The 17,942-nt window shown below is 40.3% G+C and overlaps 2 protein-coding genes and 1 long non-coding RNA gene across 3 annotated transcripts; 2 read left to right on the forward strand and 1 right to left on the reverse strand.

Moving 5' to 3' along the window:
• The first annotated feature begins 2,090 nt into the window (after positions 1 to 2,090).
• Positions 2,091 to 6,002, forward strand: LOC124255525. Its single transcript, XR_006892700.1, has 3 exons — positions 2,091 to 2,190; positions 4,833 to 4,931; positions 5,692 to 6,002. It is a non-coding gene; the product is annotated as an uncharacterized LOC124255525 (long non-coding RNA).
• Positions 6,003 to 9,649: 3,647 nt separating this feature from the next.
• On the forward strand, positions 9,650 to 10,390 carry LOC124255518. Its single transcript, XM_046689454.1, has 2 exons — positions 9,650 to 10,047; positions 10,141 to 10,390. Exons 1-2 carry the CDS (start codon positions 9,716 to 9,718, stop codon positions 10,388 to 10,390), a joined length of 582 nt encoding a protein of 193 aa, XP_046545410.1. The 5' UTR covers positions 9,650 to 9,715.
• Positions 10,391 to 13,729: 3,339 nt separating this feature from the next.
• Positions 13,730 to 17,497, reverse strand: LOC124255511. Its single transcript, XM_046689446.1, has 3 exons — positions 16,172 to 17,497; positions 15,296 to 15,450; positions 13,730 to 14,047 (listed from the first exon to the last, which is right to left on the reverse strand). The coding sequence occupies exons 1-3, from the start codon at positions 17,367 to 17,369 to the stop codon at positions 13,865 to 13,867; spliced, it is 1,536 nt and encodes a 511-aa protein (XP_046545402.1). The 5' UTR covers positions 17,370 to 17,497; the 3' UTR covers positions 13,730 to 13,864.
• Between the last annotated feature and the right edge of the window lie 445 nt (positions 17,498 to 17,942).

A 17,942-nucleotide genomic window follows, 5' to 3' on the forward strand; every position in this document is an offset into this window, starting at 1 on the left:
TATTCTTGACATATAATATACATTGCTGGTTTGAAAAACATATAAACAAAATTATAATTTACAACTGAAAATCAAAAGTGCAATATTGTGTACTTGGGTTTACTTACCAAGAAACGGAACCGATACCAACCCTTTGTGGTGGACTCAAGTGTTCTTCATTTGCAGATGCCTCCTCACGGCTGATTGTGTGTGTATATATAGAGATGTTGGGTTTTGTAAATACATGCTCATTTTTTGTGACAGATATCATAACATGTCATGTGTTCAAGTATCACACCTGCCTGTCTGTGTAATTACATAATGTGACAGAGACCTAACTCGGGCCATAAATCAATGCATTTTGTTTATGGTGTATAGCCTGATTGGTGTTAAGTTCAAATTGCATGTGGTCAGTGATAGCAGCTGTGTATTGAATATTGTCATTAGCAGACAGGCAGGCAGACACACAGGTGTCAATAAAACAAGACATTGAGTTTAGTCTGTGACAAACGACATACTATAGCACAGTTGGAAATTCTGTCAACGCTAAATAATGGCATTGCTTTTAAGTATCGAACTGAAAGTGACTCGGTAAGAAGAACGATGGTGAAATAGACAAATGAAATTATATAAACAGTTAATTTACTGTCATAACATATAAAAGCTCACTACTGTGAGATATCAACAAAACATTAGAAAAATAGCTCACACCAAAGCCTTCACCGATTATTCACAGGACAACCGCCCAAGCTACCGAACCTACTTCACTGTGCACGGGCTATAAGCGCAGCCCAGCTGTTGAAACCTCGCTTTTCCCAGAAAAGTCTGGGGTAAATTAGTGAAACGCTTGAACTCCCATTTCGCGAGTGCGTTTTTTCATCGCGCTATTTTTTCAACTTTATAAGTTGAATTTGCATTTTTGACGATTTGTTTCGGTAAGTCCATACCGAAAGGTATCAGAATCTGCAAAGTTGTGTTTTACGTTGCATGGGACCTTTAAGCTTTTCATTCAAAGCCTTTTTGAGCATTTTCATCACATAATAAAGGAGTTTGGAAATTGCTAATTAAATTTAAGTCTACAATATTTTTGACAATTTTCACTGAAAATTAATGACATACATATTCAGTTTTATTTTTCAAAAGGAAAATCTATGCAAAATTGTGTTCTTAAATGAAACATCTTTTCCTGAACATGATATAAATTTCCATTTTGTCCAAAAACTTACTTTTTTTCAAGCTGAGGAGGTCCATTAACTATTCATCTCTATGATCATATAAAACCATTTTGTGCGGAAATTGATAGTTTGTGAAATAATAATAATAATGTTCAAATATAGCCCGATAGGCCAAACGGTAGGTTTACGCCCAACCTGATCATTCAGCAATACAAGTGTAAATGTTCTGATTGCCAAACAGTAGGTTTCCCCAACCTGATCATTGTCGTGTAAACTGATTGCAGATTACTTCAATTTTGGTGAGGTCCTGAAGACATAACCGAGGAGACACTGGATTTCTTATAAAAGACACATTTTATCGATATAGATCTAATGTCAGTACTTGGTCATTGTTTTCTAAATTTCACTGTTAAATGTAGCTGAACACCTAAATGTGAACTCACATGAGACAGGAAGGCGATAATCATGACAGATATATGGTTGTATCCCTAAAAGCACACTGTTTGCGACACTTACCTTGTCTTACCTGCAGGGTTCCTTGACTGTTATTTGGCCTGTCCGTGGTACGATTCTTCAAATCCACGTTTTCATGGGCGTCGCCATATTTGAAGTTCAGCAGTAAATAGTTTTACATCGTCCATGTATTTAACAGCTTAAAACCTGGCAAATTGGAGTGCCTAGTGTTTAGACTGTGTCGTACCTACACTTATAGAACTAAAACCTAAAATATATTTACTTAAAAAAATAATACGACATCAAGAACTGCGTTTTCCACTTTAGCACGTTATAAGATTACATGTAGACAGAGCCCAGTCAAACATTGACGATAAATAATGAAATATCCGCATAAGTCTTTATAGTAGATTACCCGATTCCACTGATTGCCATGCGACAATCCTTTGTTTAATGTCACGTAATCATTTTCTATCCATCCAAATGTTATCTGAAATAGCATGAAACAAATTCGCCCCGAACCTACTTTCCTTGCCCACCACAGTTTCCGGAGACACTGTGACATTGAAAACCTAACCAGAAGGTATTTTTGAACAAACGAATGCTTTCAGTAGATATTTAGGAATATATGAATCGGTGTTTTTACTTAATATGCCACACATTCAGTAAGTTGTTTGAATCAACGCCTTTTTGTGTGTTGGACAAATCCAAAATTCAAGACACAATGCGTAGGGCGATTGGAGGTCTGAAAATCTACTTTTGCAAAAGCCTAAAGTCCTTGACGTTTGAGTTGTAATGACATCGTGATGCATCATCATGGTGGAAACAAAGATTCATATCATTACGATGCTGTCATTTAATTAGTTGACAATCTGTATCTTCTTACATGTGCATCACAACCCTCTGTCAGATTTTAAATTTCCGAGATCGAAATTTGGGGTTACACAGAAATGTATATAACAAACCGTAAACTAACACGATCTGTTAGGTGGTTGAACAGTTTCTGTCATTGTGTTCGCGTGTTTACGTCAATAACATTTCAGAACGCAGGGGTTGTAAATCACTGGTATATTATCATTGATTATTTATAATTTACCACATATTGCAATATCTGAGATATTTCTGATTGATTGCTTCATGGATTTTTAATGCAACAGATGAATGAAAACTGGGTTGTAGTCAAGTGTAGTCTGACACCACTCAGATTACCTGGAAAGCTTCCCATTTGGCATTCTCGTGTCTGGAGTAAATACTCAACATTATAAATTAAGGTCTGATGTGGCAAATGTATTACATGTTATGTAATATGCACATGGAAGTGCAGCAGGAGGAATTATCAACTGAGTTACAAAAACAAACATTGATCAAAGGATTATCCGATAACACGCTGATTGACTAATTACCTTTATCTTGCGCAGCGGATTTGTCAAAAGGTAGTGTTTATGTATGTGGATTTACTCATCTATACTGCTTGGCAATTACCATTTTATTATTGTTATGATATTATGTTTTAATGCAATATATGTCAATGAAAAATGAAAAACATTTGTAAACTTTTCGGCCCATAGGACTAAGAATAAGGCCCTTTTGATTTTTTCCATCGCCCCATTTGACTTGGCACTTCTCAGCCCTTTTGTCTTTCGGACCATTTGACTAGATCCCGTGAAAACTAAATGTTCAAATCGTAAATTACAAGCTACAAAAGTTTAATAAATACTATCAGCCAGTTACCTTGTTCGAGGAGCATGTCCCTCAATATCCAGATAAAGGAACAATATCCCATACATATGCAGCTGTCAAAGAAGCATGTTCCATGTCACATGTCTATTAACAATCTAATATTGTAAGATATATATAACATTTGGGGATATTGTAACTTAATATCAGTTTCCCAACTGAACTTTATTTTATCACTTAATCCTTTGATTGAATTTTTTGGAACACAACTGATAATTCCTTTCTTGCTGTCCTTCCATGTGCATGTTACATAACATGTAATACTTTTGCCATTTCAAAACAGAATTTATAAGGTTCAGTAATTACCCCAGACATGCAAAATGTGAGATGGTAGTCTGAGTGGTATACTACTAATTACGCCTCTTATAAATTCATTAACTGACCAGGGGCGTTGGGGTAGCCCAGCGGTTAATGCGTTCACTCGTATTGCCGAAGACCCGAGTTCGATTCCCCACATGGGTACACTATGTGAATCCCATTACTGGTGTTCTCCTGCTGTGATATTGCTGGAATATTGCTGAATGTGGTGTAAAACCCAACTCACTCACCTTAGTTGTGTCTGCCAGCAAATTGGTTAACATCACCTGATGAGACCAAGGTGACTGTGTTCAGGGGTTGAAATTTTTATAAAACTCCACTGGACACAGGTCCAGTAAACTTTCAAAATCCACTGAACCAAATATTATTTTTCACTTGACCACAATTAACAATTTAGTAGCAATTACATTTTTATTTCATCATCAAAATACTTATATCAAAACATTTCAGTAGTTTGGCACTACTGTACCACGGTAAAGTTTAATGTGGATATTTACTTGACCGACCGGAAAATTCCACTCAACCTGGGTATCAGGCAATGGTATTTTTCAACCTGTGTTAGTTGAAATCATGTATCAGTGCCAATTAAATATGACACATTGCTGTGCTTACTCTGTGGCCATTTGTGATATGTGTTGTATTCACCTCATAATGGATTTGTTGTAGCCCTAATGTTGACTTATTTGGAATGTAAATGTGCATTACTTCACTTTGAATTTTATGGTGTGCACCTACACAGGGTTGGCAATGACATGAAAAAGCCTGAAATTTGAATGTTTTGCTCTGAAGCTATGAAAAGGTTCTAATAACCAGGGATTTGCCTTGAAAAAACCCCCTAAATTACGAAAAGTGTGTGAACAAGTTAGGATTTTAGAGGAAACTAATGCATAGAAAGTACCTTGCAATGCCAACATGTTTATTAATTGCCATCATGAAGCAAAACATTCCCAGCATAGGTAGGTAGCTAAGAGTTACTTCCCTTTAATGGTCAGTCCCCACAGTCTATAAACCTTGTACTTATCTGACTACTTATGTTTAACGTTTCTGTAAGGCCTTAAAATATTTGATTTTGTCTTTTCAAGGACTACAAGGTTTTAAAATTCGTGGCTGATATCTGTACAAAGCCTGTTACAGCTTGTGGCTGTAAGATTTGTCCTATTTTGTTTTCAGGCTGCAGTCATGTCAGGAGACTTTGTTGATGAGAGAGTAGCCAACTACAAGGGCTTGCAGTTCTACTTCAACTCCTACACAAAGAGAGGCAGGCTAAACGTGAGACAGTTCATAAACTTGAAAATTGTTAATTGAAAATAGACTTGAATAAGGGACTGTTCATAATTTATGACTAGGGGGCTGATGATGTTTTAAAGTGGGGGTCACCCATTTTGTTTGGGGAGGTAGGGGGGGATCATCAGTTTTGTACACATGTGCTAGAGGCGGTGTCATTGATTTTGTACATGACATGCTGGGGGGTCACAATTTGTACATATTGATATTTTTTTATTATTATTATTTTTTATTTTTTTATTTTTTTTGGGGGGGTGGGTGGTGGGGTTGGTTCCAATTCACATTGTACATGCTTCTTCATAAAAATCATCATCACCCACCTAGCTATAAATTATGAATGGCCCCTTAGCTACAAAAGGCAATAAACAGCAATTTGGCTGTTAACATGGAGTCAGTTCCTTATTTCAGTCATTTTGATCGCCAAATTTGGCATTGGTATAACTTTCAACAGAAGTTGTCACATTGAATGCTATTATTTAAGCTTTATTGTGTTTATAGGCCCAGCAAAACCTGGGACTCTTGATTTTTCAGTTTTCTACATCTCAGATTGCATGTATGAAAAAAGGCTCATTCAAAGATAATTTTGTCTTCAGAGGCAATAGTTTTGTTTTAATGAGTTTTTGTTTATTTGGTTATTTTTTTTAATTTTCAAGAATGTTCATGTGAATGAGGATGAGGATGGAGGAATCGTGTCAATATCTGTTAGTAAAGATAATCATTACAAAGATGTTGTTTTTTATTTCAGTGGGTCATGGCTACATACGGAACCCTCTTCGGCTATTACTTGTTCAGCAAATTACGGAAACCCAAGGCACCAGTTGCAGCCAAGAAATAACTAGGCAGCCATTTAGGATGAATATTTGTGTACATGAATTGTGCAGTGATATGTAGACAGGCTGGTGAAGTGACCCCCATTTGTCATCAAGCATTTGTGAACATGGCTGTAGTATATTGTGTCTCACATTTTGAAAATTGGAGGTAAAACCATCTTGTTTATCAGCTTTGTTGCATTATAAAAAGTTGTATGAATAAAATATTATCAATTTGATTGGTTAATATTGTGTTGTGTTCTTGAATTGTTTTATATACTACCCATCAAAAGTTTAGACTCACTTAAAGCATTCACTATATGTTATGTATATATATGTGGTTACATCGAAGATGAATTACTCCACTAACTTCGGGGAACCAACTGCAAACCTTATGCAGATGAAATGCACAAGGATCATGCATCAAATTGCTGAAAAGCATGTGCAAATATTGTGCATGTGAACAGCTGCGCTTTTGGTGTAAAGTTTTGTGAAGAATTCGCCAATTTTCACAGAGTTTCATCATTTATTGAACTCATGACAATAATTTCAACGTTGCAAATTTGTTTTACAATGCATCAGTTCATGTGTAAACAGTACCTTTAAGCAGTATGGAATATTTTGCAAAACAGGTTTGGAACAGTTGACTGAAAAAAGTGGCTATATTTACTTTAGTGAGTCTAAAATTTTGATGGGTAGTATAGTAAGGCAGCGATGGGGTAGCCTAGTTAAACATTATCAATGCAGGTAAAGTCATCATTGTAATACACCAAGGAAAACTGTTATGCAATGTTAGAAGGGTGTGTTTATGTAAATCTGTAGCCTGTATCATCTGCTCCATTCCGATGCGTTCAAGATGTGTGTGTGCGCTAGACAGGCCATTTCCTGACAGTTTCAATAAACAGCATCGATGATACACAGTACACACAGTCAGCTGGAAGAAACATTTTAACCATGGGATCATTATGCACTTGACTCAAAACAGGACCACGTGTAGAGAGCTCATTGTTCTTTTGCATAGACCGAGGTATAAGCTGAGTGTGCCCTGTCGACAGAAGGATGTCTGACTCCGTTTAATGCAAGACACGACTGGGTTTGAACTGGGTTGGAGCCTGTGAATCCTGTGTGATTTGAGTATAAATGTTTTCAGGAACAGACAATTTGAAAAACACAATTTCTCTTCCAGTTTACACACACATACACACACAAATTTTCCTTTGCTGTCCTAAATATATTTTCAAATATGATTGTCTCAGTCATAGTTTATTTAAACACCTGCTGATGCCGCGAAAAGCAATGATTATTCGTTCATTCATTAAATGAAGCTGTGACAAAGATATGCTGTTTCTAACATAATTAAGTCACTTGAAATTTCAACGATCTGTGTGATCACAAATATATATTTGTGTTTACAAACACATAGATCAACGCACACGCACATAAGTAGCGGCTAATGGCTGTCCAAAGATGTGAGTTCAATTAAGATTGTTTAACTCGGGGTTTGGCGCGTGTTCCATTTATAATGTATACTACCCATAAGTTTAGACTCACTTAAGTTAAAGCACTCACTATATGTTATGTATATGTACTCTTCAAAAAAGAAAGTTGACATGTTGTTTTGGAGTTTACTTACTGAGTGCATATAACTGATTCTAACACGACATCATTGCTCAGTTACAGTAAAATCATCACTTTACAAATTTACAAAACATGATTATCCAGAAAGTGGTAAAACCACAGAGGGCTATTAAAGCCACTTGGTCAGAGTAAAATGTTAGTATCTGGTGTGACCACCATGAGCATCGATAACAGCTTGGCACCGCTGACCCACAGAAGAAAGGAGATGCCGAATGCTGTCTTGAGAAATGTTTTGATACAGTCCAGTGTATGAAATAAGCCCAAAATCCAGTCAGACATCATGTAACTTCACCATATTTGGTCTGGTTAAATCCATTTAGGGCTGGTAACATTTTGAAGTTACCAGACCAAATATGGTGAAGTTACACAAATGGATTTAACCAGACCAAATATGGTGAAGTTACACAGATATATGGAACATTTAAGTTTTTTACCAGACCATCGGGCTGGCGGATGTTCAATGGGGTAAATCTAGGAGGTAACCACCGTCTCGGCGGTCCTTATTTCATACACTGGATACACTTGCTGAAGTGTGTGCAGTTCTTGTAGTGTCTGAGGTGGCGGATTACGCTGGCGCAAGCGTCGATCAAGATTATCCCATAGATGTTCAATGGGGACAAATCCGGTGATCGAGAAGGCCAAGGTAACCACTGAACGTTGTTTTGCTTGAGGAAGACCTGTCAAACACGCGCAACGTGAGGTCAGCATTGTCATGCTCCAATGATCACGTTGATGTAGGGAACGACGTGACGTTGAACTGGTCTTCTGGCAAAAACTCTGGCTTTCGCACTGTCTGATCAGAGATTCGGAGCTGTCCAGGGATTTGGATTGTTGTGGATGATGCGGCCGCGGTGTTTGAACGAAAATGTCTCAACCGGATGTAGCGATCCTGGGCGGCGGTGGCGGCGTTGTATCGGGTCCATAGGTTTGAGATGGTCTGTCTGGACACGCTGAAGTGCCTTGCCACATCATGCTGCGATGTCCGTCCTTGTAAACGGCCGATGGCGTTGTGTCGTTGAGCTTCTGTCAGTCTTTTCATTCTCTTGTCGTCTATAGTGGCTTCAAGCAATGCATGTGGAGTAACATTGATGTGTTTTTTTAGGCCTACAGTTATAGGCTTCAGCTCAGGGTGATACACAATTCCATGATGCTGTGCATTTCATGTAGGGTGCGTTTTAGCGATTCACTACAGACGTGAGTGTAACGTTACGTTTTTGTTAAACGTTTCTTTCAAACGTTTTGTCGTCGGCAACCATTCCCTCACATGCTGGGATTCAGCATGGTTTGGTTTGTGTCAAATATTTTCCTAAAATTCAAATTCAAATTTGTCCTATGTCAAGTTTCATTTTTCGAAGAGTATATATGTGGTTACAACGAAGATGAATTTCTCCCCTAACTTGGGGGAACCAACTGCAAACCTTATGCAGATGAATTGCATGAGGATCATACATCAAACTGCTGAAACGCATGTGCAAATATCGTGCATGTGAACAGCTGCGTTTTGCAGATGCGTGGTGTGAAGTTTTGTTAAGAAATCACCAATTTTCACTGAGTTTCATCATGTATTGAACTCATGACAATAATCTTTTCAACGTTACGAATTTGTTTTACAATACATCGGTTCATGTGTAAACAGTACCTTTAAACAGTATGGAACATTTTGCAAAATCTATTTTAGAACAGTTGACTAAAGTAAGTGGCTACATTTACACTATATAGTGAGTCTAAACTGTTGATGGGTAGTATATACGTGGCTGAGCTCTTGAACATAATGGTAGATATGTGTGTATTCGGATCTCTAAACCTTTGGGTTTGTATGGCATGACATTGCAGAAACCTTAACCTAACTGGTAAACGTTTATTTGTACTTGCTGCTTTTCTAATAATTCAACAATTCTAGAATTATTGGGAAGACACATCCTCAGATATAACACCCAACCGTCTTCAGGTGTAGGTCGCACGTCGCTTTCTCAAATCGCTGTGTATGGTGTCCCAGACGGTGGAATCAGACACGTATGCTGGCTCCCAACACGCGCGTCAACTTGCGATATGAGAGACGGGACCCAGCTGATGTTAAGGTGGCGCTAATACGCAAAGCGGAGTCGGGAACCAGCGCTGACTGGGCGTAAGCTGGTTCCCGGTTCCCTTTGCGCGCGTTAACGTTTGCGATATGCGAGACGGGGCCCAGCTTATGACTGGGTGTTGCATTCTGTGACGTCATAATAAGGTGACGTCACATTTAAGTTTCGTCTCAGCATTGTCCCGCTGCCATTTGTCTAGGTCAGCCGTGCTTGTAGAAGCTCTGTCACATTCAGCAGCACAATGGGATGCAAGCAGACAAAGACGCGGTCTCAAAACCAGACGTCGGCAAAGGAAGCTTTAGAGGGCAAGATCAACTGTCCACATGAGCTGTACTTCGCCAGAAGTCAGCCCACACCCCGGCTATCCGGGGAGGAGATACTGAATCAGCTGCGAGAAGAAGGTATCGTCCCTGACCGCCACCGCTCAGGTGGAGTTTCTTTCTCGGTTGCTGTCAAGGATGGCGTAGCCAGCCGTCGTGGGAAACCACCCAGACGTCTGGAGCGCATGCCTGTCAAAGGCCAGTACACCCCAGAAGAGCGCCAGATAATTGCCGATGCCACTCGTTTTGACAGGTATGCGCCTATTCTTATTCAAAACTAATATCTGCTTTTACCCTTTAAAACAATGATTTACCAGTCTCAAGTGCGTGCCACTGTCCACTGCAGGTTTGTGGAGCAGGTTCAGAAGCGGGCCCTCGATCGAGACATCAAAAGAAAGACGGTGCTTGTTGAGAAGGAGAGACAAAACCTCATGAAGAAGATGAGAGCGCACCAGAAGCTGTGCGAGCGGGAAGAACGTCTAAAGAAATTTCAGGAAGAGAAAGCTTCAAAGGAGAAAGAGAAGGAGGCCAAGGAGAAGGCAAAGGGTGCTAGGAAGAATAAGGCCGTAATAAAGAATTCTCCTCTCAAGAAGTAAAAGCAGAATGAGGGAGAAGTAGTGGTGGGGCAGGCGCTTCGGTCGTGAGCAGAGCCCGTTTATAAACACTTTTCACCTTTGACCATGTAGTCGTTATGAGTTGTTATGATATTAGAACCTGAGTAAATATAGGTTTTAACTTTAATTTTAAAACTATAAAAATAACATAAAAATACTACAAAATACTCAAAATATTTATTCTAAATTCTAATCGCAGTGTAATACCTGTGGCTGCGGGAGGAGCCACTGTGGAGAGATGCTGTTGTTGTTTCTTCTGGTGATATTGTATCTCTTTATGTCATAGTTATTGTTTGAACGTTAGAACATATTAGACAAAATATATATAAAAAAAATAATAAATTCCAAACACAAAATATTTTAAAGTTAACTTCTTTAGTTACGATCAAGTGTCATTTATGAATCTTGGCATAAAATATGATTAACAAAAAGAATTAAGGGCCTTTGAAAAGTTATATTTCAATCAAGTGGATGTACTTTTAAATATTAAAGTGCTTCATATCAGTTACCTGTATGTATTGACTTTGTCATATCAATGAACGTTTTGATGAAATTAAGAATTTGAGTCTTGAGGTTTACGCTATAGTTTCATTCTGTTCTCTGCTCCTGCCTGTTGTCTATACATCCAATACTCAGAACTCCCTTGATGTGAGTGAGTAAATGAGTAGGTCTATGTATATTTCTATTTCAGCAAAGGCCATATAGGTTCCCCATTATGATGAAACCCACACAAACACCTGATGCTGATAGACCAAGATTCATAACCAGGGCGAATCTGTTCAGACTGCTTTCCCATTGCCCGTAGTTGTCATTAATCAATTTAAAAAGCCAAGGAACATTGTTTTATCTTGTCTTTCAATTCCGATTTCATGGTGTTATCCAATACTAAAACGGCTATCTTTACCTTAGCATATGGCTGGAAAAATGCCGATGTGACGTAAAACCCAACTCAACTTAACTTAGTATCCATAAGGTAACGCTGCATCCGTTACCCAGGACTTTCCTGTTTGTGTACACATCAAAGCTACACAAAGTATGTGAATGAGTGAGTGAGTTGGGTTTTACGCCGCTCTTAGCAATATTCCAGCAATATCACGGCGGGGGAACACCAGAAATGGTCAAAGTATGTGAAAGTAACGTTTGAACGTAACAGTCAGATATTGGAGTGAATGAATTTGCGTTTTACAGTAGTCCGCAGTAGTCTTGCTATTTCACGAATTATGATATACTAAAATGACACTGAAGCTATTTCACGGAGGTCAGGCAAATTGGTGGATGATAGTATGAACAACAATCAACAAGTCAGTAGGATTTTGTTGATTGTATTTCGCATGGCCATTTCATAAGAGCTTTGTTGTGGTCGTACAAACGAAAGGAATTCTTGTGATGGTTTGAGATAGATTTGTTTCCAGTAAAGCGGGCCACAACTGTTAAATATACCGAGTCGTGGCAACCGGAATTTGGAACTGAAGCTCCTTACGACGAAATGACTTAGTGTAATCTGTACTAACATTGCAGGGCGCACATAGCCCTAACAACATTTCGGTTAGGAGAATGGCGTCAAACCTACGGGTCTAATCTCAATTTCCGTTTGTTTCCGGTAATTCATACACATATCGTGACATAAATTAGGGGTAAAGTACTGTCGGAAATAGAAACTGTTTTTAGGCTGTTACTCAGTATCCTTAAAATTTACACAATTGCAAAAAGCATATGTCGAAATAACCCACATCGGCCTAACTGGGCGTTCAATGGGATGCGTAATAGGATATACAGAAAAGCATGTTTACTCGAAAATCATAGGAACTTAGAAAAAATAGGAACAGCTGCTGAAAACAATAAAGTGGAAAAAGTACCAATGAACCCAGAATGTTGACGATCGACTTCGTGGATTTATTCAAACCAAGGCTCAGCGAATGGAGCTCAAACCGTGTTTCAAACTGCAGCAAATGTGTCTGCTTGAAAGGGGGTTGGATGTTGGAGGCCTCACAGTTGTACTGGCAAACAAGGATAAGTAGGACCGGCGAAGAGAACGCGTTTACGAGAAATAGGCGGTGCACGGCAATGAGCAAACCCATTTGGTTTGTGAAAGGTAGAGCAGATGTAGGCTAGTGCACGTGCATTACATGACGATGAAATTGATTCCGCGTGTAGCTGCACACGCCTTGCTCATAAGACTCTCACGTCGGTGTAGCAAGCCACACTACACTTGATCGCGGACAACCTGGGGCCCCTTCGCTAACAATGGCAAGCGCCAGTGGGCGGCACCCATACATGCTAATACGGGTGAATTGTCAGGTCGGTGCTCAACTTATCCTTGTTTGCCAGTACATTATCAGCACACGTATGGTACTGACAAACCTAGTGACACTAACCAAAGGAGTTCTTTACATTCGAACCCAAGACCGTCTGTGTTTCAGCAAAATAAATATGGCCTGTTCGCCCGTGTCCCGAATCCCTTGAACAATCATGAAAGTGCTTAATCAGAAATGTGAGGTGCGTGCGTCCGTGCAAGCGTGCATACGCGTGGTGTGGGGTTGGGGAGAGAAAGGATGCGTCGACCGGCACACCCGTGATTTATAACATGGACGCTGAATCGTCACAATTTATGTATCTTTGATGTTGATCATTCCATGAATTTTTACACCATGTATATATATTCTATTAAAATCATCAGCTAGTGTTCCACTTCGCACAGTACGATAATCTACAAGAGAACTCCAAGCTACATGTGTGGTCGCACGGTAACCACTCCATTCAGTACCTAAGAAAATCGACCGCCTCCGTGGTGTAGTGGTTAGAGCGTCCGCCCGGAGAGCGGAAGGTCGCGGGTTCGATCCACGGTCGCGTCATACCAAAAGATGTTAAAATGTGGTACTTGTTGGTCTCTGTCTGGCGCTCGGCATTAATGGGTACAACAAGGACTGGTCGGCTCGGAATCAGTATAATGTGTCTGAGCGGGGTATTCATGCTTCACTGCGGTATGGTATCTCAGTGAGCTAGCACTATAAAACCAGCTTCAGTCTGGGCTAGTACAAGCAGCCGCACATACACACGCATGCACGTCGTCATATGAGCGAAATATTCTCAAGTGCGACGTAAAACCCAATTTCACCTCACCTCACCTAAGAAAATCGAAACAGAGAGGGGGATATAAATCCAAATGATCACATACACGAGTTTATCCACCTATATATTTTATACGTGCTGGAAGGCGAAATAGACTTTGCTCAGATTCACAGTTAATCGTTCAAACTGTGCGCAACTGTTGTCTTAATTACTTGTTCACGTCACCTATTAAGAAAAGACAGAACCATTTGCTTACAGAATCATTCTTTAATAAGTTATTCTGGGACCCTGTCCACAAAGCGTTCGTCATTCGTAAGCAAATGATATAATATAGACTTACGAGAGCTCGTAACGTTACGAATGCTTTGTGGATCGGGACCCTGCGCTCTAAACACATGTTTGTTTATTGTCTCTGACTTGTGTCCGCCATTTTGGTGACTTTGATTTGATTCCGTGTGCTCCCCACTGATGGCGAGCGAGTGCGTCTGATCGCGTGTACCTCTGTTCACATCCGGGCACGTTACACATATGCACCTTCTTCTCCGCCGTCTTCAGATGCGTCTTCTGGTGCTGCAAATAACAACATCATCAGCCCGTGAGATGACACAAGTATCGATAGGCCCAATACAATACATCTAGAAAAGGCTAGGTGAGGTGAAATGGGGATTAACGCCGTACTATTTCGCTCATATGACGACGTGCATCCGTGTGTATGTGTGACTGCTTGCACTAGCCCAGACTTAAGCTGGTTTTATAGTGCTAGCTCACTGAGATACCATGCGGCAGTTGAGCATGAATGCCCCACTCAGACAACATTATACTCCAAGGGTTCGTTGTTGGAATAGTAAGAACGGTATAAAACCATAATCTCTCACACTCACTGGTCCCACCACAATATGCTCAACACGTATAGAGTCAATAACGCAGATGAGACCTGAATATATGAAGGAGAAACTAAATCCCGCTGCCAATCAAAGCTTAAGTGAAAAGGGGAGGTTATTGAAACTCATAATCTGCAGTTGCAACCACTGTCACGTACATAAATGTATTGTCCTTAAGTATAGTAGCACACCTGAATGGAGATTTCCTCGATATTTATATTTAAACAACCGTCTTCATCCAAATATTGTTCACTGGCACAGTCAAAACCTGTTGGAGACCCGTGAAGATCCGGGTCAGAATTGGTCTTCAGCAACCCATGCTTGTGGTAAGAGGAGACTAACGAGATCGGGTGCTCAGGCTCACTGACTTGGTTGACACATGTCATCGTATCTCATTTGCGTGGATCGATGCTCTTGCTGTTTGATCACTGGATTGTCTGGCCCAGACTCGATTATTTACAGACCGCCGCCATTTAGCTGGAATATTGCGTTAAACAATCGAACCAAAAACTATTCCCACAATATCGAGCAATGATCTTCAAAGTGGAGTAAAACCTAATACACTGACTCATCTTGATGCTCATTTGCATGTTGAAATAGATACCCATTTCGTTTACATACTAATTTTCTGAAGGATTTCACCACAGTAAAGTATTTCATGGTGACATCCATCCAACTACCGAGAGCATAAACAATTAATTATATATTACAGCTGTATTTGTGCTGCGTTCTATTTTTATACAACTCTCATATCTGAGTGCCATCTTCGAATGAACAGATAAAACATCTGTAGCCCTGGGGTTAAGTTAAAACAGCATGACAAGCTGCAACTTCAAATATGCCCACTGTTTAGAAACATCAAATGGCATTCTAAACAATACTAAGTCTACAAGTATAGCTGAAAACAACATGTGTTTATTTCTAAATTATCCTTTACCTTATTTAGATGATCCTTTCTTCCAAACTTTTTGCCGCACGTGCTGCACGTGTGAGGACGGAGTCCGGAGTGGATTCGGCGGTGACGGGTCAGTTCTTCGTTCCTGGCGAATGCTCGGCCACAGTCCACGAAGTCACAGTGAAATGGCTTCTCACCTGAACCGAATAAAAAACGGGATGTACATTGTGACACGTGCTAAAAAAACACGTGACGGGGTATACAGACACGCGACGTAATAACTGCCGAAGGATTTTACTTTCAAAGTATTTCATGTAATAGGCATGGCTAGAGAACCACGACTCTTATTACCACTACAACGTGGACCGCCACATCTACAGCCACGGGGGCAGTGGAGTAGCCTAGTGGGTAAAGCCTTCGTTCGTCACGCCGCAGACGATGGGAACAATATGTGAAGTCTATTTCTGGTGTACTCCGCTGTGATAATGCTGAAATACTACTGAAATAAGCAGCGTTAAAAGCAACGTGAAAACATACTCACTCACTACTACTACTACTGCTACTACTACTACTACTACTACTACTACTACTACTATTACTACTACTACTACTATTACTACTGGTGCCATGGTCAAATTAATTCATGAGTTGAATAATGACACCATAAATACATTGTCATGAACAGCTTGGCCTTCCGACTTGGCATTGTTTGTGGTATAGTGAGCGTGAGTGAGTGTAGTTTTACGCAACTTTAAGCAATATTCCAGCAATATCATGCGGGGGACACAAGAAATGGGCTTCACTCATTGTACCCACGTGGGGAATCGAACCCGGGTCTTCTACGTGATGAGCAAACCACTTTACCCAGTAGGCTACCCCACCGCCCCGTTTAAGGTATGAACATCGCTGTTGTCCTACCTGTGTGAACCCGTAGATGGCCCTTCAGCTGACCGTTGTTGGCGCAGGACACGCTGCAGTAGGGGCACTTATACTTTCTACCCCTCCGATCTTCGCCCTCCTCCGAAGACGGGGTCAGCAGGGGGTCATTGAGCATCTCCAGGAAGGGGTCAGAAAATGGTGTCTCGAACGGATAATCCGATGGGAATCCTGATGAAAACTCCGGTTTTAGTCCCATTTCCGGGTCCATTGCTACAGGGAACTCGGAACCGTCAGTAAGTCCGTATTTCGTGTCCAGAAAGAATTTCAACTTTGCACTATCAGTGTTCGGAGCTTGTTGGCAGCTCGGCTTATACTCTGGAATATAAGGAAAACTGGAATTCCTCTTCGGCTCATGTGGTCTCCATGCTTGAAATGCGCTCGTTGTACTATTATCCCCGTAAGGTAATTTAAAAACTTCACTTTCTGTCCCATCTCTTGCCCGAGGAAGCCATTGGTTTTGAACAGCGGGCTGATACGGGGCAACGAGCCCAGATCTCTTGAATTCGGGGCTAAGAGAGTTTTGGTACCCATCCGAAGTCAATCCGAAACAGTTTCTTGTACAATCATTTGCCTTAACGTTTTCACACCTACCTCGTTTGCATTCAAGTCCCTGTAATCCAAACCTAAACCGGTCTCTTTCAAAGGCGGAATTTGGGGTCTCCTTAACTTCGGCATCTTTGAATCTTACGTCCAGTGGCAAAGAAGGCCGCTGGTAGATAAGGACCGGAGAAAATGTTTTGGGGGTCACTTGTCCGCAAGGGTATGCACACTGATTGTAGTTAGGAATTCGCATATGCGGAAGCGGAAGTGAAAGAGGGTGGGACAGTGGGCTTGACAGTGGGCCTGACATCGTTGTTGACAATGGGCTTGACATTTGGCTCGACGCAGCTTGACATGGGTAGGCTTGACTGTTATGGCAGAGCGGCTGGTTGTGAAGGTGGCTGAAAGAATCCCTTGAAGGAGTATGACGCTGAGATGAAATATATCTCGGTTCCGGGTGGGATGAAATTGACATGTTTTGGTCCTTGTCGTTTTCTTTGAAATCCGTTACACTCCATGTAAATCGACATGAAAAATCTACAAGTGTCGTCGACGTCACGCCCTTCATCTGCGCGAAACTGTACACTACCGGAGACAGATTCCCTTCTTTGAAAATACGATCCGATGTTTGATCCATTTCAGATTGAAATTGACACTTGTCAATTTCTATATGTCAATTTCACCAAGCTACGATTTTGTGTACATTTCACAAAAACGTGTACATCATCGAGAGGAATTGAACGTCCTCACTGCTACGCACGCCCATCAACAGTACAATCAGATTGATAATATACTATCTATGTGCAACGACTTCTAATCAAAGTTCATGTCAACAATTACGCCCCCTGCTCTTTGATCGGTCATCATTGTCTATTGTGGTACACAGCTGATTACACTGCTCTTAACAGCACCATGTACTTTACATACATCGCAGGTATCTATTACACTTTTTGACAGGAGCAGTCACATATTGCTTGCTTTGGTATTCGTGTTAGATTTCATTTTCAGTTTTGAAGAATTGTAATGAGTATATATATATATATATATATATACACAAAAGGCCTCATTAATTATGTTGTCGAGCAATACTGATATGGGTAATTGATTGTGATGTTGCTTTATTCTATAAACACTTGAATAGATATTTCAAAATATTAAACGTATTCTCATTTCACAATATAGCAGATAATTCACGTGATAACAATACTGA

The sequence above is a fragment of the Haliotis rubra genome, unplaced genomic scaffold (assembly GCF_003918875.1).
Source record: "Haliotis rubra isolate DU_JTF1 unplaced genomic scaffold, ASM391887v1 Scf601, whole genome shotgun sequence".
Classification (NCBI taxonomy): Eukaryota; Metazoa; Mollusca; class Gastropoda; order Lepetellida; family Haliotidae; genus Haliotis; species Haliotis rubra.

What these genes read in the sequence shown, in the direction of transcription:
- LOC124255511 (XM_046689446.1), bottom strand. Translation starts at nt 17,369, where the DNA reads ATGGATCAAACATCGGATCGTATTTTCAAAGAAGGGAATCTGTCTCCG. An exon ending in CCATCTACGGGTTCACACAG is followed by an intron (nt 15,451 to 16,171) that starts GTAGGACAACAG and finishes TATTCGGTTCAG; the next exon opens with GTGAGAAGCCATTTCACTGT. An exon ending in GAAAGGATCATCTAAATAAG is followed by an intron (nt 14,048 to 15,295) that starts GTAAAGGATAAT and finishes TGTTATTTGCAG; the next exon opens with CACCAGAAGACGCATCTGAA.
- LOC124255518 (XM_046689454.1), top strand. Translation starts at nt 9,716, where the DNA reads ATGGGATGCAAGCAGACAAAGACGCGGTCTCAAAACCAGACGTCGGCA. An exon ending in GATGCCACTCGTTTTGACAG is followed by an intron (nt 10,048 to 10,140) that starts GTATGCGCCTAT and finishes TGTCCACTGCAG; the next exon opens with GTTTGTGGAGCAGGTTCAGA.